This window comes from Arabidopsis lyrata, assembly GCF_000004255.2.
Source record: "Arabidopsis lyrata subsp. lyrata unplaced genomic scaffold ARALYscaffold_8, whole genome shotgun sequence".
In the NCBI taxonomy this organism is placed as follows: Eukaryota; Viridiplantae; Streptophyta; class Magnoliopsida; order Brassicales; family Brassicaceae; genus Arabidopsis; species Arabidopsis lyrata.
In genome coordinates this window covers 13951372-13976439 of record NW_003302548.1, presented here as the reverse complement: position 1 = coordinate 13976439, position 25068 = coordinate 13951372, and the positions used below count along the sequence as shown (strand labels likewise).

The following is a 25068-nucleotide window of genomic DNA, read 5'->3' as shown; positions in this document are numbered from 1 at the left end:
ATTCACCTCTCGCCATGAGTTTCAGAACATACTCAATGTTTGCTCCAATGGCAACAGAGAAGCCTTGGACCGGTAAGGGCAAGCTTGTTTTAATCCATACCTGAGCTGCCAAAGAACACCCAAATAGAACATGTGTAACCGTCTCTTCCTCAATCTTACAAATCTGACATATAGGATTAATATGTAGCCCATGGTTACGTAAACATTCTGCTATCGCCAAGGCTCCCGACAACACCCGCCAGAGAAATAATTTGATTTTTGGAGCGGTTGGGATGTCCCAAATCTTTTCTTTTAGCTTGTTGTTGTCTTGAGTGTTCCCTGAGATCACTTCCATAGCTGTAGCTTCCCGGTTAAGCACCCAATTGCCACTTTTCACTGAATATCTCCCATCTGAAGTATAAGCCCATATAGAGCAACATTATTGGGAGGTTGTTAACTTTGGTTCTTAGAAAGTTTCTTACTTTTCTTACCAATAATAACCATTTGCCATTTAATTAAATATTTTTTAATACTTAAGATTTACCTAAGATTCTTCTAAGAGCGTATTGATAGTCATGGTTTTAGAGATGCCCTAAAAGCAGTAAAACACTGAATTTGTAATTTTCAATTTTCAAGGAAAGTACTTTATTTACTGTTTCATTTTTGTTGTGGATACCTAAAAGTACTATTTTATTTAAAGATTACAACATTTTGGCGACTGTGTTAAAGAAACAAATGTCGAGTGACGAAACCCTAGAAGATGAAAAGAGGCAGCAGCAATTGGAATCGGATGAAAAAATCTCAAACCCGAACCAGCGAACCGAGCCATCTCAAGAATGGGAGACAATGGCTCAAGCTTGGGTCTCCGCTTTCCCCGATGCCAAAGCCGTTGTAAGCTCCGGCGAAGTGGAGACGTGGATCGGCACCAACTTAGATTCCTTACCGGCGGATCTCCGCCACATGCCTCGCTCTGAGATCGTAGATCGTCTCCTCTCAATCCAACATTACATGAGACCAACACCATCATCTGATCAAAACGAGGTAACGTCGTCACTCATTGATTGATGATGATACTGTAAATTAAAATTCGACATTTTTGATTGATTTTGTGAATAATGATATATACAGCAAAATGTGGAAGCAGATCAACAACATCCAGCTCGATTTCAGAGGACTGATCAGTGGTTACCAGTGTATTCGTGGTTAGAGTCATTGGATCATGGAGAGTTGGTGAAATCTAAGGATATTTCTGAGTGGCTTGATGCGAATCCTGAGGTTAAACAAGAACTTTCTTCTAGGCATTCTCGTTATCATTTGACTCATTATGTCAAGAAATGTCATCTTAAGATACTTAAGAGGAAGGAGAAGAAGGTTAGCTTTTTTTCTTCTTCCAAAGTCTACTGCTTTTATCTCTTTCTTGAGTTTAATTTGCAATGTCAATAACTTCTTTTGGCATTTTGATTAGGGATTAATCCGGCTAAGCCGAGCAACTGCGATGGAAGTTCACAAAGAATTTGGCGATAAACACCTTGCTACGCTTTCTGGTAATGCTATTTCCTCTATATAATCCGATTTGGTAACATATTGTAGCTAGATCCCTAAATGTAAAAGTTTTCTGCTCTTCATGTTGAAGATATGTTTAGTTGATAGACATTTACTAACACTCTTTAGATGCAAGTCGATCGGTGAAGTTAGATAACATTCGATAGTGTAATAGACATTTGGTGACACTCTTTAAAATTATCTAAGTGGATCTATCAAGTTAGGTAACATTCATGTGTATTTCCGTGTTAAAATCGTATGGATCTTATTGTTTCCTTGATGTCTATACTTAAATGGGATATGTAAGTGATGTAATGTTGTTCTTAATCTTGTGTACAATATGTGTAGCTGACCCGATGAGCAACATACCAAAAGACAGTGACCTTTACCGGACGAAACAGAAAGAAGCTAAACGCAGATTTGAAATGTAAGTCAGAATTCCCAAAACTCACTTATGAGATAGCAGAAACTTATGATATAATTCTCATTACGCATATTCCTTTATATAATTTCCAGCTTGGTCGAGCTCGAGAAGAGACTGGCTCCGCACTTTTCAAAGCCTCGGATAGGAAACAGATGAACAACTTATATACCAGAAGCTGGCATTTGGATTATCTCTGTAAGTATGTTCTCTGCTTTGGTGCTGTAGAAGTGTTTGTCAGATTGTAAGGTCATGTAGCTGTATCCAATATCAGATGGAGTCTAGTTTTGTGAATGTAATTTGTAATCTTTTCCAATGTCAACAATAATATCTTATCCAAAAGGAAACCAAATCCAGCATTATGTAGAGAGAGATACTCTTACTCTTCATGAGAGTAAAATCTTCAAGAGATGATGTTTTAATCAGATTGGATGTGACGAAATTTCTTTCACTAATTTTGTTTTTTTTTTTTGAGAAATAACCTTGTTGTATTACGGTGGATTTTATGTTTCAAGACAGGATCATATGGTTCTGTTTTTTTTTTCCCAATCATTTAGAGCACAACTGGTTGTCTAATCAGTTTGATAAAATATGGTAAATACAGTATCTGCATTTTTTTTTCACTTTAATAAAAAGAATGAAAAGAAAACAAAACAAAAATCAAAGGGATATATTCCTTTACTATAGAAAAATAAATGAAATAAAATTCTTTAATATTCATATTCATCTTTTTCTGATTGGCTCTTTTTTTTTTTGGTCTGAAAAGGGGGTCTAGCCCCCATTTATTAAAATAAAAGAAAATTAAAACTACGAGGGTACTCGCCTTGGGCGCACAGACCCAATAACATCGTCGCTAAGTAACGAATCAACAACATCCGGAACAACAATACAAGAATGAAAACCAATAGGCAAGGAAAAAGCATAGTTAGCTAACCCGTCAGCTAGACGGTTAGCCTTCCTATACACGTGACCAATACGGACTATCCAGTCCTCGATAGAAAGTCATGGCACAAACGTACAAGGAAAGACAGGGGATGTCGCTCACTAACCAACCACCAACTTCGAGTCTACTTCCAACTCAAGCCTCCTTACATTCCGATTGGCTCTTTTTATATGTACCATTTACTCATTTAGGACTTTAGGTAAAATGATAGAAAAGTAAAAAAAAAAAAACATTTGGAACTTGATAATGTTACGACATTATGTGCTCACTCGATTACAATTATTTTACAAGTAAAAAATCAGAAACAAGTTCTCTATGTTCTGTCTTCCTCCTAAAAAAAGAAAACTTGTGTTCTGTCTTTTCCTCCCAAACGTCTTCGAGGGAGGGGATGTACTTGAACAAAAAACCCAGAGTTCTGAAATTCAAATATCATGCGATTGCAAAGATTTAATCTTTGAAAAATTAAAAGATTCTTTAGGGGTTTTAGCATCTGATTTTCATCTATCTGTCACTGCAAAGAAGAGAAAGTTACAACTCGCGATGATGGCTAGGAATTTTTTGTTTGTGCTTCTGTGGTTCATCGTGCAGGTGGCTTCAAGCTTGTGTTCAAGTCAAGAATATGGACGTGGTGATCAAGCACTGTCTCAAATTGATATTTATACCATAAATTTTGCTCTGTATCACTCTGCTTCCATTCACGCTTCCCCTCTTGTTCTTGGTTCCCAGGTAAACAAACTTAGCATCAGACCAAACTGAGTTATCTTATGTTCTTTGGTCTTTCCTATAGACTGATTCCAATACCAAAAAAATTTGTGTAATCAAGAAGTCAAAACTCTGAAATATGATTTAGTTTTTGATGATTTGCTGCTGCTACAGGGTGAGGACACAGAATGGGTAAATGTTGATATTTCAAATCCGGAGCCTTCTTCAGACGATTGGGTTGGAGTCTTCTCACCGGCAAACTTCGAGTATTTTTCACATTTATCAAACTCTTTTTATGCATCATACTATGCTTGATGTGTTACTGTTAACAACTTGTCTTTGTGTTTCTCTTCTTCAAGCTCATCTTCTTGTGCTCCAACAGATGGCAAAGAGATAGCACCATTTATTTGCTCAGCTCCTATCAAGGTTTCCATTACATTTTGACTATTGATTTTCTCAACTTTCATCTCATTTCATTTAGTTTTCTTAATGTGACAGTACATGTATGCCAAGTCCAACCCTGACTATATGAAGACCGGGAATGCGGTTTTGAAGTTCATTCTTATAAACCAGAGAGCTGATTTCTCCTTTGCCCTCTTCACAGGGGGACTCTCAAATGTTTGTTGATTACACAACCTCTCAAGTTTGTCTTCTATTTCCAAATGGACTCTCGTTGATCTGTTTTATTGCTGTTTACAGCCAACTCTTGTCGCGATTTCAAATCATGTATCATTTATCAATCCTAAAGCTCCTGTTTATCCGCGTCTTGCTTTAGGGAAGAATTGGGACGAAGTAAGTTTTCCACTGCCTGAGTCAATTATTACTTTCTTAGAAAACATGTTTAATCAAAGCTTTATAGCAACAAAAACTCTCAAATCGATACATCTATCTTGATAACTGAACTGAAACATACTTTGTACTATGATTCTGATAGATGAGCGTAACATGGACAAGCGGTTATAGCATAGGCGAAGCTGTTCCGTTTGTGGAATGGAGTCGGAAGGGAACTCAAAGTAGAAGATCACCAGCTGGTACCTTGACCTTTACCAGAAACAACATGTGTGGTATGTTCCCTTTGAGTATGAAACAACAAAATCTATGCACTCTGCTCTTTATCTGGATTTGAATTTTGATTCTTACTACACGGTTTAACGAAGGTGCTCCTGCTCGTACTGTTGGTTGGCGCGATCCGGGTTTCATCCACACTGCTTTCTTGAAAGATCTTTGGCCAAACCTCAAGTATATACACTGTTTAGAAGTCAAATTCGTTTCTTGTTTAAACACATCGTTGGGATAACCGTTTTGTAAATTTCTGGATCATCTACTACAAGGTACACATACAGGATGGGTCATGAGTTGATGAATGGATCGATAATTTGGAGCAAGAATTTCACCTTCAAGTCCTCTCCGTATCCTGGACAAGACTCGTTACAACGGGTCATAATCTTCGGGGACATGGGGAAGGTACTTACTTAGTGTTTTCTTTACAAAAACATTGCCTTGTCTAAGTGTTTCCTCTCAGGACTTATGTTTCGGTAATTATGTATTTGAAGGGAGAGCGGGATGGGTCAAACGAGTACAATGATTATCAGCCTGGTTCCCTCAACACCACTGACCAACTCATCAAGGACTTGAAGAACATTGACATTGTTTTCCACATTGGAGATATCACTTACGCAAATGGTTACATCTCACAGTGGGATCAGTTCACAGCTCAAGTTGAACCTATTGCTTCTACTGTTCCATACATGATCGCAAGGTTAGCCTCCCCGGGCCATATCAGGCTTTGCTGTAACTGTTTTCAGATTCTTGTCCTTAACTTGTTTAACTATTCAGTGGAAACCATGAGCGGGATTGGCCAAACTCTGGATCTTTCTATGGCGGTAAAGACTCTGGAGGGGAGTGTGGGGTTCCTGCAGAAACAATGTTTGATTTTCCTGCTGAGAATAAAGCTAAGTTCTGGTACTCTGCGGATTATGGAATGTTTCGGTTCTGTGTAGCGGACACAGAACATGATTGGAGAGAAGGGTCGGAGCAATACCGATTCATAGAGCGTTGTCTTGCCTCTGTAGACAGAAAGACTCAGCCTTGGTTGATTTTTATTGCTCATCGTGTCCTCGGTTATTCAACAAACGATTGGTATGGCCAAGAAGGTTCCTTTGAAGAGCCTATGGGAAGAGAGAGCTTGCAAAAGCTATGGCAGAAGTATAAAGTAGACGTTGCGTTCTACGGCCATGTCCATAACTACGAGAGAACCTGCCCCATTTACCAGAACCAATGTATGGACAATGCAAAGAGTCACTACTCAGGAGCCTTCAAAGGAACTATACACGTAGTTGTTGGTGGTGCAGGAAGTCACTTGTCTTCGTTCAGCTCGCTGAAACCCAACTGGAGTATCTTCAGAGACTATGATTACGGGTTTGTGAAGTTGACGGCTTTCGATCACTCCTCACTTCTCTTCGAATACAAAAAGAGCAGCAACGGAGCCGTGCATGACTCCTTCACTATCTTTAGAGAATACAGAGATGTCCTGGCTTGTGTTCGAGATAGCTGCGAACCAACCACTTTAGCTTCATGATTTCTTCGAGCGTTTAATGGTGAGATAGTAAAGAAACAGTCTTGGTTTCGATTCCTTGTAGATTTCAAGACTTAAAACATAATGATTTTTCTTAATTTGGATACGTTTGGAAACATGCAAGAATTCTTTAAAGAAAATAAACTCATATTAATGATGGAAAACAAAAAATCAAAGAAGATGAGATTATGATTGTTTCTTGCACATCTCTTTAACTAAAAAGCATATATACAAACAATGAAAAAAAGTAACTATGGAACATAACACAAAGAGTAAACGAAAGTAAAGAGCTAAACCAGGAGAAATAGTAAACAAAAGGAATGCGAGGACGGCGAAACCTAAGATGTTACTTAAACATCCTAAGATGTTTCCCACTACGAACAAATATTGAAACGTACTGTCCCCACCATAAGTTTTGCATAGTATCACGGCTCCCATCCACACGACAGCGATGCTATGTTGGCTGAGCATGAGATAGAAACTCATAGATTGCATGGACGACGATTCGGCAAGTCTTGTGTTTATGGGAATCTTGTGACGTTCTATATACCATGACGTTGCTATGTTAAATCCTAAGAGCAACACTTGAATCACCAATTGGTATGCTAGTAGTAGTATCCACTTCTTCCTGCACCAACCAAAAAATTTTCTAATGAGAATCTATCAACCCAATGTATATATGTCTAGTACTAATTAATATGTAGTACCCAATGTTTATAAAAATTAACAATGAATAAAGAAAAATATCGATATGGAGTCTCACCACGATGAAGGTTGTGTCTGAGATTTATTGACAAGAGCAGGCTTAGCAGTAACATCCATGGCTCCAAAATCTTAATTAGTAATGATGTGTAAAACTCTGCAATCACAAAGCTATTTTATATAGAGGGTTAACCAAATTTTATGCCGACTCTAATTAGGATTTATTTTGATAAAACAAATTGTAAATTTTTGTTGAATCCTATTCCAAACCTAAGTTGGATGTTTTTAATCTTATGAAACAAATGTGATCATAAATTTAGATTTTTTTTTTCTAACGTCAAAGATAATCTTTAAAATAAAATAATAACAAGAAAACTATTTTCATTTGACGCCTTATTTTTGAGATGAAAACCTTAGTTAATAAATTTAATAATTTTGACGACAATTAAGGTCATAAAACGTTGAATTGGTTACCACCAATCAATCAAATATTTTGCTATGATTAATGTCATGAATATTTTTCCTAAATTAAACAGTGATTTAAATCAAGTAATGTCGAAAACGACGTAGTTTCATTACTTACCTGCTTCTCTCCTCAACCATCTCCAACTGCCATTAGCGGAGCTCCCGATGCTGTGATGCTCTTCTTCTCTCTAATTTAAAAATCTCTTCTTTTTCTGGTTTTCTTCTTTCAGCAACAAAAATCCTTTTGCTTCAGACATTGCAGAGCTGTTTCGACGATTCCGACCAGTATGGTCTGGATCCTCTGTTTTCTCTCATTCTCTTATTGACCTCATTCTCTTCCAATCATGGAGATTCCACTCGCACGTTACCAGAGCATAAGGTTAGACGAGATTCGAGACTCTTCTTCCAATCAAAAGGTTTTCAATTTCCCGCGAAAATTCTCGTTACGAGGAAGAAGATGGAAGAATCCATTTGGGAGAATCACGTGTTCTTCTGTAGTTCAAGGGCTGAAACCAAAACCAAAGCTGAAACCAGAACCAATTAGAATCGATGTTGAGGAATCGAAAGATCAGGTTTTTGATGATACCCAGATCAGGAAATCTGGTGTGAGGATTTGTAGTCAGATAGAGAAGTTGGTTTTGTGTAATAGGTTCAGAGAAGCTTTTGAATTGTTTGAGATTCTGGAGATTCGATGTAGTTTTAAGGTTGGTGTTAGTACTTATGATGCTTTAGTTGAAGCTTGTATTCGTTTGAAATCGATTCGGTGTGTTAAAAGGGTTTATGGGTTTATAATCAGTAATGGGTTTGAGCCGGAGAAGTATATGATGAATAGAATCTTGTTGATGCATGTCAAGTGTGGGATGATTATAGATGCACGTAGGTTGTTTGATGAAATGCCTGAGAGAAACTTGTTTTCTTATAACTCGATTATTTCCGGGTTTGTTAATTTTGGGAACTATGAAGAAGCTTTTGAGCTGTTTAAGTTGATGTGGGAGGAGCTTTCGGATTGTGAGACTCATACGTTTGCGGTGATGCTTCGTGCGTCGGCTGGGTTATGGTCTGTTTATGTGGGGAAACAGTTACACGTTTGTGCATTGAAATTAGGAGTTGTTGATAATACGTTCGTCTCGTGTGGATTGATTGATATGTATAGCAAGTGTGGGGACATTGAAGATGCTCGATGTGCTTTTGAGAGTATGCCTGAGAAAACTACTGTTGCTTGGAACAATATCGTAGCAGGTTATGCGCTTCATGGTTATAGTGAGGAAGCTCTGTGTTTGTTGTATGAGATGCGCGACTCAGGTGTGTCTATGGACCAGTTCACACTTTCGATAATGATAAGAATTTCTACAAGGCTTGCAAAACTTGAGCTTACTAAGCAGGCACACGCTAGTTTAATTCGAAGCGGTTTTGAATCAGAAATCGTCGCAAACACGGCTCTTGTGGATTTTTATAGCAAATGGGGTAGAGTAGATACTGCTAGATATGTTTTCGATAAATTACCGAGGAAAAATATAATTTCATGGAACGCTTTGATGGGTGGATATGCAAATCATGGTAGAGGAACCGATGCTGTTAGGTTGTTTGAGCGAATGATTGCTGCAAAAGTAGCTCCAAACCACGTCACATTTCTTGCAGTTTTATCAGCTTGTGCCTATTCAGGTTTATCTGAGCAAGGTTGGGAGATTTTTCTATCGATGAGTGAGGTTCATGGGATCAAACCAAGGGCGATGCATTATGCCTGCATGATTGAGCTGTTGGGTAGAGACGGTTTATTAGATGAAGCCATTGCTTTCATCAGAAGAGCTCCTTTGAAAACAACGGTGAATATGTGGGCAGCACTCTTGAATGCCTGTAGGATGCAGGGAAACTTAGAGCTTGGAAGAGTGGTTGCTGAAAAACTCTATGGAATGGGACCCGAGAAGCTGGGAAACTACGTTGTGCTGTATAATATGTACAATAGTATGGGAAAAACTGCAGAAGCTGCAGGAGTTTTAGAGACATTGGAGAGCAAAGGTTTAAGCATGATACCGGCTTGTACTTGGGTCGAGGTTGGAGATCAGACTCACAGTTTTCTTTCAGGGGATAGGTTTGATTCTTACAATGAGACAGTGAAAAGGTAAATTATGTGGTAATACTATAATCTTTCTTTGTCTTTATTTCAAACTATCATAACCTAACGATGTGTAAATCTAAAATGATACAGGGAAGTATACCAAAAAGTTGATGAACTAATGGAAGAAATTTACGAGTATGGGTATTTGGCGGAAGAGAAAAACCTTCTACCAGACGTGGATGAGAAGGAAGAAGAACGAGTAGGGCGATATCACAGCGAGAAACTTGCCATAGCTTATGGATTGATGAATACACCAGAATGGAATCCATTGCAGATAACTCAGAACCATAGGATATGCAAAGATTGCCACAAGGTAGTTGAGTTCATATCTCTGGTGACAGGAAGAGAGATGGTAGTGAGAGACGCGAGCCGGTTCCATCATTTCAAAGAAGGGAAGTGTTCTTGTGGAGGTTATTGGTGAATCATCATAAGTAGAAGTAGACTCCATGTTCTTTTGTTGTTTATGGGTTCTTGTTTCTTTACGCTAAAGTTATATATATATATATATATATATATATGTATAACACAGGGAAAATAGTGTGATCATGTAATGGTTTCTATGATTCTTTTAGCATTGTTATCAATAAAGTTAAAGTTGTTTCTTTTGTTCAACTGAATAAGAACATATCATATCCATTAAAAAAAACAAAACAAAAATCAATGTGTTGGCTAAAAATGAATAAACAATAACAAATGTATATGTATCGAAAATATTGAATGTTGATGGTGTGAACTGTGAAGTGTGAACTGTGAAGTGTGAACACATATATTTGTCGTTTATTGATATTGATTTGAGAGAGATAAATTGTCAACTAAAAATATCAACCGTTGGATATGGTAGGCGGAAGACAGCGTCAATACGCCGGAAGACTCCACTGCAATAATGTTGCTATCAAATCAATCACATTGGTCCGGTTCGTTTTAAAACTGCTAGAGTCTAATTAGACCGGTTCTAGTAGAGAGTTTGGATTTTGTAACTAGTGTTCAGAGTTTGAAAGTAGAATACAAAACTGAATTTTGATTACGATCGGAATACAAAACCTTGAAAAAAATCATCATACGAGAAACAAAACCCATATTTAGAAAAAAAAAAAAAATTAATACAATTTGAAACATTCTAAAGCTAAACCCATATTGAACAATTAAAAAAATCCCAAAATCTAACCAATTTGAAACAGTCTAAATAAAACTCCTTGAACTAAATTTGAAACAGTCTAGAAACTCTATCCAAAACCATAATTACCTTGCATCAGAAAGAAGGAAAAAAAGGACTAAACCGGAAATAACCAGTACCAAAAACATTACTGTCTATTTGTGATTCGTAAAGGAGAAGTAAACCGGAAATAACCGGCACCAAAAACATTTGGGTCAACGAAAACGTTTTGACTTTTTTTTTTAATTAGAAAGACCAAAAAAAAAAATCCCATTGTCTTCCATTTCGCTGTCTTTGTTCCACTCCAACCCTAGAAAAAAATATACTCTTCTTCTTCTTCTTCAATTCAATCTCTCACAAGTTTGATCTCTAAATCTCACAACACGATCCATGTCTTCATCTTTCTGATTCACCTTCCTCTCAATTTTGTTTTTTTCCCCTTTTCAATTTCTCCACAGATGGCCGCAACAACAACCACGGCGGCGAGTATCAACGCCGGAGGTGGTGGTGGAGGTGAAGACCGTGTTCTCGCGACGGCGCAGCAGATCGTGAAAAGCCTCAACACACCAAAAGAGGTTCGTGAAGATATGTTACTTATCTTCTCCAGTTTCGACAACCGTTTATCGAATATCAAAACTGCGATGACGAACCAGGAAGAGGATCAAAACGACGCTCTTGTGGCGCGTTTAGAGGCTGCAGAATCGGTTATTCATCGTTGGGATGGTGGTAACGATTCTTCTCGTCACTCGTCTTCGTCTTCTGGTAACTATCGTTCCTCTTCGTTTTCTCTTTCCTTCGATGAATCTCCGGAGGAAGCTACGGAGTTTCTTTCAGCTGTTGATGAGATTATCTCTTTACTTGAGGATCTTTCGTCGGAGAATAAGCCTGATATGGTGGATAGAGCTGATAGTGCTTTGCAGATGGCTATGTCTCAGCTTGAAGATGAATTTAGACGGATTTTGATTCGTAACACTGTTCCTTTAGATGCGGAACGACTCTATGGCTCGATGCGGCGTGTTTCTTTGTCGTTTGCTGATGGTGATGTGGTTGAGGATTTTGAGAATTTTGGATTGGTTGCTGATGGAGATGGTAGTGGGAGTAGGAGGAGGTTGTTTCATGAGAGAGGAGGGAGTATAGGTTGTGATCTTTGGGTTGATTTGATTAATCCGACTGCTGTTGAAGATTTGAAGGAGATTGCGGAGCGGATGATTCGCGCTGGTTATGAGAAGGAGTGTGTTCAGGTTTATAGTACGGTGAGGCGTGATGCTTTGGATGAATGTTTGATGATTCTTGGTGTTGAGAAGCTGAGTATAGAAGAAGTTCAGAAGATTGATTGGAAGTCTATGGATGAGAAGATGAAGAAGTGGATTCAAGCTGTGAAGATTACTGTTAGGGTTCTTCTGGTTGGTGAGAAAAAGATATGTGATGAGATCTTTAGCAGTTCGGAGTCTAGTAAAGAAGTCTGCTTTAACGAGACAACTAAAAGCTGTGTGATGCAGATGTTGAATTTTGGAGAGGCTGTGGCTATTGGTAGAAGATCATCAGAGAAGTTGTTCAGGATTCTGGACATGTATGACGCGTTGGCTAATGTGTTGCAGACTTTAGAGGTGATGGTCACTGACTGCTTTGTGTGTAATGAGACCAAGGGGGTGTTGGAAGCACTGGGTGATGCTGCGAGGGGGACTTTTGTTGAGTTTGAGAATAATGTTCGGAATGAGACATCGAAGAGACCGACGACAAATGGTGAGGTTCATCCAATGATACGTTATGTGATGAATTACATGAAATTGATTGTGGATTATGCAGCTACCTTAAATTCTCTTCTGGAGAATGATGAGTTAAATGGCTTATCTGGGGATGATAGTACAGAGGAGATGTCTCCTCTTGCAAAACGAATATTGGGGTTGATTACGTCCTTGGAATCAAATCTTGAAGAGAAATCAAAGTTGTATGAAGATGGTGGGCTGCAACATGTGTTCATGATGAACAACATTTACTACATAGTTCAGAAGGTGAAGGATTCTGAGCTGGGTAAACTCTTGGGTGATGATTGGGTTAGAAAACGAAGAGGGCAGATTCGTCAATATGCTACCGGTTACCTCAGGGCTTCCTGGAGCAGGGTGTTATCTGCTTTGAGGGACGAAAGTATGGGTGGAAGTTCAAGTGGTAGCCCGAGTTATGGACAAAGAAGCAACAATTCTTCCAAGATGGCCTTAAAAGAGAGATTCAGAGGTTTTAATGCCAGCTTTGAAGAGTTATACAGGCTTCAAACGGCTTGGAAAGTCCCGGATCCTCAACTTCGTGAAGAACTGAGAATATCTATATCAGAGAAAGTAATCCCGGCTTACCGGGCTTTCTTCGGAAGGAATAGGAGTCAACTAGAAGGTGGTAGGCATGCTGGAAAATACATAAAGTACACACCAGATGACCTGGAGAGTTACTTACCAGACCTATTTGAAGGAACTCAATTGGTTATTCACCACCCGAGAAGGAAAAGTTAAGTCTCTTGCTAGAAGATGATGATGATTGACGACGACTCTCTTGCTGGAAGGACAATCTTGTCTGTTTGAAAGATGCAGAGGCCAGGTAATTTATATAAGTCAGGGGTTTAAGTTATATATGTGAAAGTCGGACTTACACCCTTTTATATACTGTGTCAAAATTCTTATGTACATGTCTTAATACTTATCATGTTATGACCATGGGTTTTATATAATGACTATGCTCTTGCATCAAATGGTCTATATGTTGGTTGGTCACAGTTGGTTTTGAAATTATAGAGCAAAACTGTTGTTCAATTAGTTGATTGATGATATTACTTTCTTGTTGTAACGTATCTGTACTTAGATTTGATAGTACAGTGTTTTTTGTTGCATATAAATGAGAGTTGGAAATTTCAGTTTATAATCGTGGCGATTCCGCATGTCGCAATAGGCAAAACCCTTTTAGTGTTGTTTGAAAGTTACTTCTCGCTGGTTTTTCCTCTAGATGGTTGATTGTTGTGTTCATCGCCATCAGAACGATTAATAATCAACACAAATCAAGGACTGAAGCCAATCTAGAGTACTCTTTTGACGCCTTCTCGTGCAATTATAATGAATTCTTAGATGCTATGGATTAAGAAGTAAAATCTTTGCGTAAAGGTTGTGGGTAAATCATCATCAATACTAGGGTTGAATTCTCTTCTTGTGCTCTGTGTTATATTTGGACAAGTCTCTGTAAAAAAAAGTAAGGCTTTGTAGGGTAGGTGGATCTTGAAATTTGTCCCTCCAAAATGTGAGGAAGACTTGTGAAATTTGTTAAAGTTAGGTCAGAGATCTTGCCATCGTCATTCTCTAACGAAAAAGGGTCTCTTGGCATTTGAAATGTTCCCTTACCATAAGAAAACAGCACATGATGAATTTTGATCCACTTAAGCTATTTCTAATGTTAGTATGTTACTTTTTATAAAACGATTAGCATTTTCAACCTGTACTCGACAAATGTGAGAATTTTTGTCTCCCGTTTTCCTAAGATCTATATATCTTTTGCTCCAAATTCTTTGTTTATTTTCTCCCGATTACAATTCTTGCATCTGATCGATCTGTTATGCTAATAAAAACTAGCGGATCTAATCAATCGTTTTCTTACGTTTTGGAATTGTGTTTGTTTCGTTTGTTTACACTCGCAGATTGTAATTTAATTATTATTGTTTTTATTTTTTTTTGTTTGAAGGAGCTTCTTTGTCGGTTCGTGAGCGTGACCATGGCATCCACTTTTATTTGGATATTGATTCAAATCCACTACCCGAGAAGTTTAATGTCCCTACGTCGTTTACTCAAATCGAAACATCCTTGAAGTTATACGATGCTGAGAAATTTCTATATCGAGTTGTGGCATATGGCGATTTTACCCCTTATGGCGGCGTAGAAGCTTTTCAAGTTCTTCGAGGTAATATTCCTGAAGACAGATTTAAATTCGTTCATTTGCCTACCAGAATCGCTGTTTGTAGAGACAAACCCACGCATTGTCAGAAGCAAAAACCTGGTAATATACATATCGATTTTGGAAACCAGTATTTATCAATAAGACAATAAGAGCATTAATAGATTGAATTTTTTTCCTTTCCAGCTAAAATGGATTTGTCATACAATCTGCTTGAAGCAAGATCTTCTTCTTAACACACATCATGAAAATCCTCCATACCATATAATTATGGCAACTTCAGATGCCCAATTTCTTAGAATAATTGACATGTACCTGGTTCCAAAATCGATATGTATATTACCAGGTTTTTGCTTCTGACAATTCTTTTCTTTGTCTCTACAAACAGCGATTCTGGTAGGCAAATGAACGAATTTAAATCTGTCTTCAGAAATATTACCTCGAAGAACTTGAAAAGCTTCTACGCCGCCATAAGGGGTAAAATCGCCATATGCCACAACTCGATATAGAAATTTCTCAGCATCGTATAACTTCAAGGATGTTTCGATTTGAGTAAACAACGTAGGGACATTAAACTTCTCGGGTAGTGGATTTGAATCAATATCCAAATAAAAGTGGATGCCATGGTCACGCTCACGAACCGACAAAGAAGCTCCTTCAAACAAAAAAAAATAAAAACAATAATAATTAAATTACAATCTGCGAGTGTAAACAAACGAAACAAACACAATTCCAAAACGTAAGAAAACGATTGATTAGATCCGCTAGTTTTTATTAGCATAACAGATCGATCAGATGCAAGAATTGTAATCGGGAGAAAATAAACAAAGAATTTGGAGCAAAAGATATATAGATCTTACCGGACATCGTTAAGGCGGAGATGAACAAGGAGAAAATAAGAGAGAAAGATCTGTCAAGACTCTGTGGCTCTGGAAGGACGAGAGACGGCGGTGTAGGGTCGCGGTGTGATTTTGTTTTGTACCAACAGAGACTCTCGTCAAGGGTTAAAACCCTGTGTCCGGCCCATCTTGTACCGACTCTGAAAATCCCCTCACCACATTCCCAAGCCCAATTTATTGGCCCATCACGAATCCATATCCAATAAGAGCAGCTAACGTTTGCAACTAACGTGACAAACCCAAATCATTGACTTTTTTTTTTTTTTTTTTTAAATCAATGACTTGATCCGATCTTTATCTCTGGTGGTGATATTGTAAATATTTTAAATATATTTGTTTTAAGAAATTAAGTTAGAGTATTTGTAATTTTACTTTTTGATGTATTAAATATTTATGAAATTCATGAAACATGACCAAGACCGAGAAGACAAGAGACGCATAAAACGATTTATGGTAAAGGGTCGAGACAAAAACTGAAGAAAAGGAGACGAAAGCACCGAGTGCGAGGAGGAAATGGTACTGGCCTTCAAGGAAAGAAGAAGAGTACTTCTTGCATGAAAACCAATGTTGCATGAAGTCTGATGAAACCGGAGTTGGGAGAACATGTAGACATGTTTGAAGGAGGATAATTTAAGGAAACGTATATCAAGGTTTAGGAGGAAAATAGATAAAAAGAAAAGAAAAATGAAGATAAGCTCGAGATGTTTGAGTTTCTTAATATAAGGAAAGGGAACCAGAATCTTGAGGTGAAATTTGGGTTTGGGAAATTTAGAGAGTAAGATTGTATCCTAAGAAAGGTTTCGGCCATGATTTCTTATATAGTTTCGAAATTTTGTTTAGGCTTGTAGTTGTAGGTTTTTATTTTGCTGGTAATTTTACCACTACACCCTCAAGCCAACCTAACCAATCCAAACTAACTATGGTTTGCAACATTTATTATTTCTCTCTCTTCATTCATTTTTCTTTCTCTCCACTTTACAAAATTAAATACAAAACACTTGCAATATTTTCTTGGTAAAAAGACAATCTTTCCATACTTTTTTTCTCTTCTCTCTCATCAAAAACACCAAAAAATAGATCTAGGTTTTTCTGTTTTTTTGTCTCTTCTCAGATTTTAAAAGCTGGTTTTTGGGCTCTTTTGGTGAAGGAGTGGTGAGCCTATTTCTTCTCTGGCAGGGTTGGGTTGTGGAGATCCGCTTCTCAGTGCATCTGTGATGACATCGCGGCGGATTCGTGTTCTCCCGTCGGTATTACTTTTTCACATTTCATTATGTAATTTTCTTTGTAATCCACATTCACCTGCTCAGATTGAGATTTTAGCTTTTGACCTAATTTTTCTTATTGGAGATGCTTCTCGGTAGCTCTAAATTGTCAAGCTAAAATTTTGTTTATCAAGAGCCTTGCTTTAATATTTTAACATATATTCTTATTATAAATTTGTAACTTAAAGGTAGTTTTGTGCGATTTTCATTAAAACAAATGAGCAAATGATGAAAAAATGGAAGAAATACAAAAAATCATATCCAGAAAATGCAGAGTGATAGGCGGCTAGGTTTTCATGAAAATGATGATCTGTATGCAAATTACTATTTTGCCCTTCTCATTTGTATGCAAATTACTATTATGCAAACCACGTGGTCATAGTTTGGTGGATGTGCATGGCTCGTCGATAATTCGAAATGATTGAAATGACAACATGGTCAGAGTTTGGTGGATGTGTGTAGTTTTGTGCAATTTTCATTAAAACACATGAGCAAATGATGAAAAAATGGAAGAAATACAAAAAATCATATCCAAAAAAATGCAGAGTGATAGGCGGCTAGGTTTTCACGGAAAGGATCATCTGTATGCAAATTACTATTTTGCCCTTCTCATTTGTATGCAAATTACTATTATGCAAACCACGTGGTCAGAGTTTGGTGGATGTGCATGGATGGTCGATAATTCGAAATGATTGAAATGACCACATGGTTAGAGTTTGGTGGATGTGTGTGGACGGTCGATAATTCAAAAGGAGATTATGCTTTATCGGAGTTTTTTTAGCGTGCTGATATCTACGATTATCTTCAACATGATATGCTCTGTCCAGATCCCATCCTTTTTCTAAAATCGAACAAAATTTTGCTGAAATTACATCATTGTTATGATACCACAAGCTTCTCCATCTTCAGATCCATCAAACTTCTAAGTGAAAATTCAATCAATGACTTCCCACACTTATCTCAATCAATCGCCACTATTATTATTGACTATTATGTATGACATATTATGGATGCCACATTATGGATAGCGCATAATGATTATCGTATTATGCATTATGAATAATCATGTATAGAAAAAATATTATGGTTGTCGTATTATGTATTATGAATTTATGAATGATCATGTATAGAAAAAATATTATGGAAGCCACTATTTCGATAGAGATGAAAACATGTTTTTTAAGAGTGAAGAAGTAAATTAGACCTAGATTGAAATGACCACGTGGTCAGAGTTCGGTGGATGTGCGTGTATGGTCGGTAATTCGAAATGATTGTGTTATAAATTTTGATGTAAAATAATAAGAGACTGTCATATGTTCAAGATTATATGGATAATTTCTATTTTATCCCTTAAAAATATTTTTTGTGTCAATGACTTCTCACACTTATCTCAATCAATCGCCACTATTATTGTTGACTATTATGTATGACATATTATGGATGCCATGTCGCATAATGATTGTTGTATCTAGGGTTTCGAGTTTTGAGTTTCGGGTTTAGAGTTTAAGGTTTAGGGTTTACACGTCAGCATACTTCTTGTCTTTTGAAACCACCACGTCAGTGAGACACGTCATGTTGACGATTACTCCGCCGGAGACCGAGGCTTGGCCGTTTAAGGAGTGGCCTTGGCCACGAGCCGCTACTTGGAATGTACTTTTTCCGTTCGCGGCGTATTGGAGGAGACGAGATATATCAGCGGAGGAGGAAGGGCAGATAACGCCGCCGGGGGTCACGGTGGTTATGTTTCCGAAGTCATGAGAGGCGGCGGAGATGATGGAAGGATCAGTGGAGAGGGTGAGGTTAAGGGATTTAGGTAAATCAATTTTAATAACGTTTGATGATTTGGTGCTCGAGAATAAACAAATCAAAACTGTGATTATTAGACGAAGATTAGCCATTCTTTTTTTTTTCGTTCTCTCTCTCTCTCTGATTTGATTTTGAAGAAGAGAATTATAACGAAAGAATTAGATATGGCTATTAAATATAAATATTAATTTTGTTACTTCTGGACACCCTATCAACTTGCGGAAGATTACCATATATAATTATACCAAAAAAATACATTGAATAGTGAAGTCAAAATGAAATATCAAATTATTCCTAAAGTAGAAAAAATGAAATCTTATTGTTTTGTCAACTCTCTTATGAAATTTTAATGTCTTTTTTTTATAAGATTTCATTTTTCGAAAAAAATTATTGTCTTTTTTATAAGATTTAAGGAAAAATGAAATCTTATTGTTTTGTCAACTTTTCGAAAATTCTGAAAATTTTAGAGTAGCCTCCTATTATGGGATTTAGGAGGATTATTAGGTAAAATTTATATTTTCTTTATTTATCGTGTTTACAGATTTTAGGTTGAATAAGTATATTAAGCAAAGAGCGTAATCTGAAATTTATGAGAGATAATCTGCTCGTGTTCACAGTTTCTCGCCATCTTTTTGTAACCTTACTCTTGCTAGCTAGCTCTCTCATCTCTATAAGTTCATCTCATCCTCCACCAAAAAACCACTACATCTCCATTCTCCTCCTTAGCCGATTACTTCTCCACCATCTTCTTTTCTCTTGTGCATTTTAAAATCTTGAGACCCTTGCTATTATTGAGTCATAGCATGTCTCTAAATGTCTTGAGAGATTTTGAAATTTAAAGAAACCAACCAAACCCTCAGAATCCGATTAAAGATCAAAATTCATTCGTCTTAAACATTCTCTTTCTCCTCTTCCACGGTCATGCTCTCGACTGATCTTTTCATAACTATATAATATTGACATAGTTTGAGTGTCTAAGTGTGAATATTATAGTTTTTATAAAATAGTTTTGAAAGTCTAAGCCCCCATTTCTCTCTGATAAGTTAACTTTTGAAAGTCTAAGTTAACTTTTATCTATACGATCTCTCTCTCTCTCAATTGATATAACAAGCATAAAATAAATAAAATTGTTTTTTATGGAATAACGTTGATAAACAAAGAACGATAAAAATATACAAAATTTTGATTATAGTTGAACACTATAGTAATTGAGTTATTTTATGGACACCAAATATGAGTAAACCACTATAAATATTTTTGTTCTGGAACAAAGTTGGTATATCTTGGTAATTACTAATAAGAAATTGCACCGATAATCACATTGATGATGTTGCTAATTAAAGTCATGATAGTTAAATGGTTGACATTCCTCATTATATCTACAAAAAATCTACAAAAATCTCACATTCCTTCCTCATCCACCCTTCGGCGATTTATGAATTTGGGTTAAAAGACTTTAATGCCTTCTAAAAATATTGTGAAGTTCAAGATCAAACAATTAAAACCATGATAAGATGAAGAATCTGATGTAACTAAAAGATTTTTTATTATTAAATAGGAATAGATTTTATCAAATTTTTTTTTTTTTTGTCTAATTACTTATGTGATTAGAAATAGTTCGATTTCAACGATTGGATGGTTAGTCCATCTGTCCATATATATCAAAAATTAGGATATCTATAACATTAAAATTTTAAAGTCAAATGTAATCTCAATTTATTTCTAAAACAGAACAAAATGAATGAATTTATTGAGTTTTGAAGCACATCTTCATATTTGGATCTCTAATAAATTTCTTTGACTGCATTTTGTAAATATTATCTATAAATACTTATTTGATAATGTATTTTCATTCATCTTATAATTACTTAATCAATATATTTTTATTTCTAAAAGAACAAATTGTTATGGAACCTCTAGGGAACCCTCGTCCTTACTCTGTATGTATCACCAGAAACAAAAATTGTCCCCAAAACTGCGAATATGCGAAATATTTTCCATATAAATTGTATTTTTTTAAATATTTTCCATATAAATTGTATTTTTTTTTATTTTTACTTTTTGCATACTATTATCTTCTGCTAAACTTTTTACTTGATATTAATTTATTTAATTTTATTTAATTTTAGGCAATGTCAATATGAAAGTGCTAATGAATTGTTTGGCACGCCAAATATCATTAAGATGATGAGGCATGCTCCCGAAGAAAAAAAACAAATACTAGCAACTTCCATAATCATGGAAGGTAATGCTTGGACAAAGGATCCTATAAGTGGTGGATTCGGTGTGATGCAAAAGATCATGTGGAAAAGCATCAGAGTCTATATGTGGACGGTTTCTAGAGAGGCAGAAAATTCTTCAGAGGTGCTTATGGATCTAACTAAAGGTGGTATCATCAACTGTAGAACATGGGATCATTTTAGCCTTTGTTCTGGTTTAGCTAACTGTGTAAGATAGTCTCAGGATTGTTTCTTTATTCCTTCGTAACCCGAAGGATTTGTCTTTTTAGATTCTTTTGATTTCAATGTGTCTGTGGATAGACTTCTTTTGACTTTTTTTTACTAAAAATTACCCAGATTGACTCAAATCTAGAGATTAATAACTAGATTAACACTCTGATTTTTCAGTTTACTAGACTAACACACATTTGTGTTAAATGACCAAAAACCCAATTTAATTGTAATAGTCTCAAGAAAAAAAAAATTCAAACAATCAGATAAGACATTTCAATTTTAATTACAAAACACAAACAAAACAAAAAACACTTCCCTAACCCTAATATTTACGACTTTCTCTTTTTTTTTTCTCAGCCTTCCGCAAACGCGTCTCACTCCGACGAAGACTTGGAATTGAAATCGGGACTCCGTCAAAGGCTCGAATCCGCCGCAAATTGAGTTCCACCGGTGATTCGAAGAAAACAGCCGCAAACTCTGAAGATTAGAGAAGAGCGGCCATAGACGAACGACGGTGCTCTTTCTCTGGGGAACCCACCGCCAATTTCTCTGGTTCTCCGGTGTCTTCGGCTACTTCCATGTCTTCCCGTCATCTCCGGCGTTTCCCCTAAACCCTAATCTTCATTTGCCACCGCCGCTTGAGTATCTGTGTTTCTGCTTTGCGAGGTCTCATCCTATAATCGTCTGTTCATTCGATTTTCCGGTGTAATCAGAGCTATTGGCCATCACTTTTACCGTTCTTCCTCCATCGACGACGTCTTTATGCTCAATTGACAATTGGTTAGTTTAATTTTTCATTGTTGAAATTATTTGTGTTAATTGCAATTTTGATTGATTCTCTAAAACCCTAACTTTTCATATTTTTTTAGGAGAACACGATCCGTTTCTTATTTCTTCGAGGCATCTCTCTTGTACGTTCAAGTTCAAGCAACAAGGGAAATCAATCTTAGGATCGAACCATTTTTCCTCACCGTTGGCGACGGAACTTGCAACGCTGCAAACTGAAATTGGGTACAGTAACTAAAGTCACTTCTTGTCTGTTGATTGCTGTTTGTTCCCAAATATGTATTGGAGGATTATAATTAGGGAAACACAGGTCATTTGTATAAGATTAGTTACTCACTTGATATGATTATTAACTTGAATCACTGATTTGATTAAAATTCATAGGGGCATGAATCTATAGTCTTAAAGTTGTGACCTTTTATTGTAGTTGCCACAGTTTTGTTCCATTTTAGAGAGTAAGTGACAGATTTGTGGATCAATTCATTAGTTTCTAACAGTTTCAGATTTCATTGTATGTTGAGTTGATTTATTTGCAATGCTTCTTACATTTGTTAGATCTTGGGCTATAACTGTGTATCTCATTAGATTTTGGACTTAGATTTTGTTGGAATGATTCTCCCATAGGTGGTGAAAGAATTGATATGTCTGGTGATTTTGATTGATGGTTTTGTGGTTTTGGTCTTTGCAATTGTTTTTTTTTTATTATCGACATAGATAACAACATTTTTCATTAATCTTAGAGTATGATTTGTCTACAATGTCAGGCTTATGCTTTTTGTTTTGTAAACATTTATAGTTTGTATCTCTTCAGTGTGGAATTGAGATTGTTTTTAAGTGGTTAACTGATTTTTTTTTGTTTCTTTTGCTGCAGAAGAAAGATAATATCAGTCTTGTTGATTCAAAGCTCACGGTACATAGCTGTGTTTTGTACTATTAGTATTTTTTAGTCTAATATTATAATCAAGCGATTTCCTCAAGTTTTGATTTCTTTTTTCCTGTAGGAATTGAATGAATAAGGGCTGAGTTGCTAAATAGGATCCCGAATCTGAAATAGGTTTTAACACTTTATTCTCTTTTGGTATTAATTCTTTTTGCATCAGATTTGTTTTGAATTGTTTATTAGCTCATTGCATTAATCCTCTTATACGCTGATTTATTATTTTGTTACTGTCCAGGAATGGCGTCTTCGAGTAATGTCTTTAAATATCCTCCTCGTCTTTATGCAGAAGGGAAATCACCTTTGCAACATAGAAGCATGAACCACAATTGTTATCTGTCCAAGATTGGTCAAATCAGAGAAGGATTAGGTCTTGATGTGTGGGATGAATTGGAGAAATCATCACTAGGTGTGTTTATTAAGCTAGCTGAACTAGAGTACACATGGGCTGCAAAGAAAGTACATCTATTCCTCACAAATCAGTTGAAAGTTGATAACTTTCATGAGATATGGTCTATGATTGATGGTAGACCAGTCCGGTTTGATGTGTCTATAATTTGCATGTTTTCTGCATTCATTCATCATTGTTTTGAGTCTAGTTTCATAACATTCATCACTGTTTGATATCATTCTTCATCATTCTTGCATACTTTGCATGATTAGGATAGGTTTGCATACATTTTGCATTTCTGAGTTGTTTTCAGGTGATTTGAAGCTGTTGGCGATCAAATTGGAAGAAACGAGCCGGAATCAGAAGAGTATACTCGACCACAAGGTCGAGTGCCTTCTGCAGCACTTACTCGACCATGTGGTCGAGTGAATGAAGCCACCATCTTCTTGGTCTACTCGACCACACCAGTCGAGTGACAGCAGCTGCCATCCTCCTCATTCACTCGACCAGGTCACTCGATCACAGCACTCGACCCTGTGATCGAGTGACGCAGCACCAGGACTCCTGAAGCACTCGACCACGTCACTCTACCATTCACTCGATCACGTCTTCAGAGTCTTCTCAAATCCGCACTCAACCAGACAAGCTGATCATAAGGAAGAGAAGAGGAGAAGAAGAAGTGTTTGGAAGCGGTTTAGAGTTTCACTCGATCACAAGGCCCAGCTTTGGCCCGTTATCGCTTTATGGGCCGATCGAGTGAATTCGCGACCCATCTCTTATTTTTACTTTGTATAAATAAGTCTTCGAGGGTTTTGTCCCGAGACATCTAGTTTTTGCTTCGAGTTTTCGTTTCTGTTTAACCTAGTTACTCTATCACTTCGCCGCTTTGTTCCTGCGACTTTGTTTTCACTTTCAAGTATTTGTTATTTGAGTTTTTCGTTTGATCCCTTATCATTTCTGTCATATGATGTTTTCAATTGTTTCGTTGTTGTTGTCTTTGATTATGTCTGAGTAGTGAACTGTATTTCTGGGGATGGGATAGAGTAGCCGTGGTTGCCTAGGTCGTTTTTAGATGATTGAGTTTAGATTGTGTGAATCCCTTCTGGATTAGTTGCGCTTATTGCTTGTTCCTTTCTGATCAACTGGAATATGAATCCAGACATTCCCACACCCAAAAGGTGTTTGGTGGAATGTCTGATATACTAATTCCTGAGATACTCGTCTTTATCCCAAGGGATTGGCCGTTTAGAGCGAGTATTGGCTTTAACAAGTTGATTCGATATTGCCTGCATAGTTAGAGATCGCCAATGGTGATTAGGTCTGTGTCTAGCTCTGCTTGAGGATTTGTTTCACGGTAGTGAATAAATCTGCTTTCGAACTTGTTGTCTAGGGATAGCTTCTTAGAAGTTTTGTAAACCATTTAAAGAGATTAAGGAGACCACGCTATTCGATTACCCCATCCTTAGGAATCTCTTATCTAATTGATTTCTCTGTTTTCATTGCTATTGATTTATTGTTATCCTTGCCCGTTTTCGCATTTCTCACCTGTTATCACCATTTCACTCGACCACATCCAGTGTCTGGCAACAGACTGTGTGGTAGAGTGCTTTTGTTGCAGTTTCTGCCTGTTACTCGACTTGTCACTCGATCACATCCTGCTCCTAGCATCAGCCAGTTGTGGTCGAGTGATTTCTGTAATTCTGCATTTTTTTCCTGCTTTCTGCATGATCACTTAGGATTGTTAGAAACACCAAAACCTGCAATTGCTTGGCTTGACTTAGTGACTTCTGATCACATCTCATCTGTTTGCATCACACCTGATTGGATTGACAACCTTCAGTACTACAACGACATGATAGTGCTTTAGGATTAATAGTCTTAAAAACCTAATATCAATTTGGCGCCGTTGCCATTTGGGTGTTTGTTTGCTATATTTGAGATTTCAGAATATTTAAGATCAAGTTCTTTTTCGTTTTTATTCAAGCTACTAACTCTGTGTTTTTCCTGTTGTC

The 25068-nt window shown here is 36.9% G+C and overlaps 6 protein-coding genes across 7 annotated transcripts; 5 read left to right on the top strand and 1 right to left on the bottom strand.

Annotated features, from left to right (window-relative positions):
* Positions 1-663: 663 nt before the first annotated feature.
* On the top strand, positions 664-2393 carry LOC9301874. The gene is made up of 5 exons (XM_002865754.2): positions 664-1020; positions 1108-1350; positions 1445-1523; positions 1870-1948; positions 2038-2393. Exons 1-5 carry the CDS (start codon positions 715-717, stop codon positions 2099-2101), a joined length of 771 nt encoding a protein of 256 aa, XP_002865800.1. The 5' UTR covers positions 664-714; the 3' UTR covers positions 2102-2393.
* Positions 2394-3161: 768 nt separating this feature from the next.
* LOC9300139 (probable inactive purple acid phosphatase 27) lies at positions 3162-6280 on the top strand. 2 transcript variants are annotated; one of them, XM_002865753.2, is made up of 10 exons: positions 3162-3611; positions 3762-3853; positions 3947-4013; positions 4086-4205; positions 4287-4379; positions 4522-4651; positions 4745-4826; positions 4919-5051; positions 5141-5346; positions 5424-6280. In XM_002865753.2, exons 1-10 carry the CDS (start codon positions 3201-3203, stop codon positions 6163-6165), a joined length of 2076 nt encoding a protein of 691 aa, XP_002865799.2. In that variant the 5' UTR covers positions 3162-3200; the 3' UTR covers positions 6166-6280. The 2 variants fall into 2 exon arrangements, with proteins under 2 accessions (XP_002865799.2, XP_020888269.1); XM_021032610.1 differs by lacking the exon at positions 3162-3611 and having other exon boundaries at positions 3784-3853; positions 3970-4013.
* A 1188-nt stretch (positions 6281-7468) lies between these two features.
* Positions 7469-10049, top strand: LOC9301872 (pentatricopeptide repeat-containing protein At5g50390, chloroplastic). Its single transcript, XM_002865752.2, has 2 exons — positions 7469-9448; positions 9536-10049. The coding sequence occupies exons 1-2, from the start codon at positions 7674-7676 to the stop codon at positions 9864-9866; spliced, it is 2106 nt and encodes a 701-aa protein (XP_002865798.1). The 5' UTR covers positions 7469-7673; the 3' UTR covers positions 9867-10049.
* Positions 10050-10869: 820 nt separating this feature from the next.
* LOC9300138 (exocyst complex component EXO70B1) lies at positions 10870-13451 on the top strand. The gene has a single exon (XM_002865751.2). It carries the CDS (start codon positions 11057-11059, stop codon positions 13097-13099), a length of 2043 nt encoding a protein of 680 aa, XP_002865797.1. The 5' UTR covers positions 10870-11056; the 3' UTR covers positions 13100-13451.
* A 1153-nt stretch (positions 13452-14604) lies between these two features.
* Positions 14605-15681, bottom strand: LOC9301871. The gene is made up of 2 exons (XM_021030420.1): positions 15383-15681; positions 14605-15177 (listed from the first exon to the last, which is right to left on the bottom strand). Exons 1-2 carry the CDS (start codon positions 15387-15389, stop codon positions 14765-14767), a joined length of 420 nt encoding a protein of 139 aa, XP_020886079.1. The 5' UTR covers positions 15390-15681; the 3' UTR covers positions 14605-14764.
* A 4715-nt stretch (positions 15682-20396) lies between these two features.
* Positions 20397-20946, top strand: LOC9300137 (LOB domain-containing protein 5). The gene is made up of 2 exons (XM_002865750.2): positions 20397-20497; positions 20619-20946. The coding sequence occupies exons 1-2, from the start codon at positions 20397-20399 to the stop codon at positions 20944-20946; spliced, it is 429 nt and encodes a 142-aa protein (XP_002865796.2).
* The last annotated feature ends 4122 nt before the right edge of the window (positions 20947-25068 follow it).

Coding starts and splice junctions, on each gene's coding strand:
- LOC9300139 (XM_002865753.2), top strand. CDS start 3,201: ATGTTCTGTCTTCCTCCTAAAAAAAGAAAACTTGTGTTCTGTCTTTTC. Junction 5,052..5,140: donor TCTTCGGGGACATGGGGAAG/GTACTTACTTAG, acceptor ATGTATTTGAAG/GGAGAGCGGGATGGGTCAAA. Junction 5,347..5,423: donor GTTCCATACATGATCGCAAG/GTTAGCCTCCCC, acceptor TTAACTATTCAG/TGGAAACCATGAGCGGGATT.
- LOC9301874 (XM_002865754.2), top strand. CDS start 715: ATGTCGAGTGACGAAACCCTAGAAGATGAAAAGAGGCAGCAGCAATTG. Junction 1,351..1,444: donor TTAAGAGGAAGGAGAAGAAG/GTTAGCTTTTTT, acceptor CATTTTGATTAG/GGATTAATCCGGCTAAGCCG. Junction 1,949..2,037: donor GCTAAACGCAGATTTGAAAT/GTAAGTCAGAAT, acceptor TATAATTTCCAG/CTTGGTCGAGCTCGAGAAGA.
- LOC9300138 (XM_002865751.2), top strand. CDS start 11,057: ATGGCCGCAACAACAACCACGGCGGCGAGTATCAACGCCGGAGGTGGT.
- LOC9300137 (XM_002865750.2), top strand. CDS start 20,397: ATGGAACCTCTAGGGAACCCTCGTCCTTACTCTGTATGTATCACCAGA. Junction 20,498..20,618: donor AAATATTTTCCATATAAATT/GTATTTTTTTAA, acceptor ATTTAATTTTAG/GCAATGTCAATATGAAAGTG.
- LOC9301872 (XM_002865752.2), top strand. CDS start 7,674: ATGGAGATTCCACTCGCACGTTACCAGAGCATAAGGTTAGACGAGATT. Junction 9,449..9,535: donor TACAATGAGACAGTGAAAAG/GTAAATTATGTG, acceptor AAAATGATACAG/GGAAGTATACCAAAAAGTTG.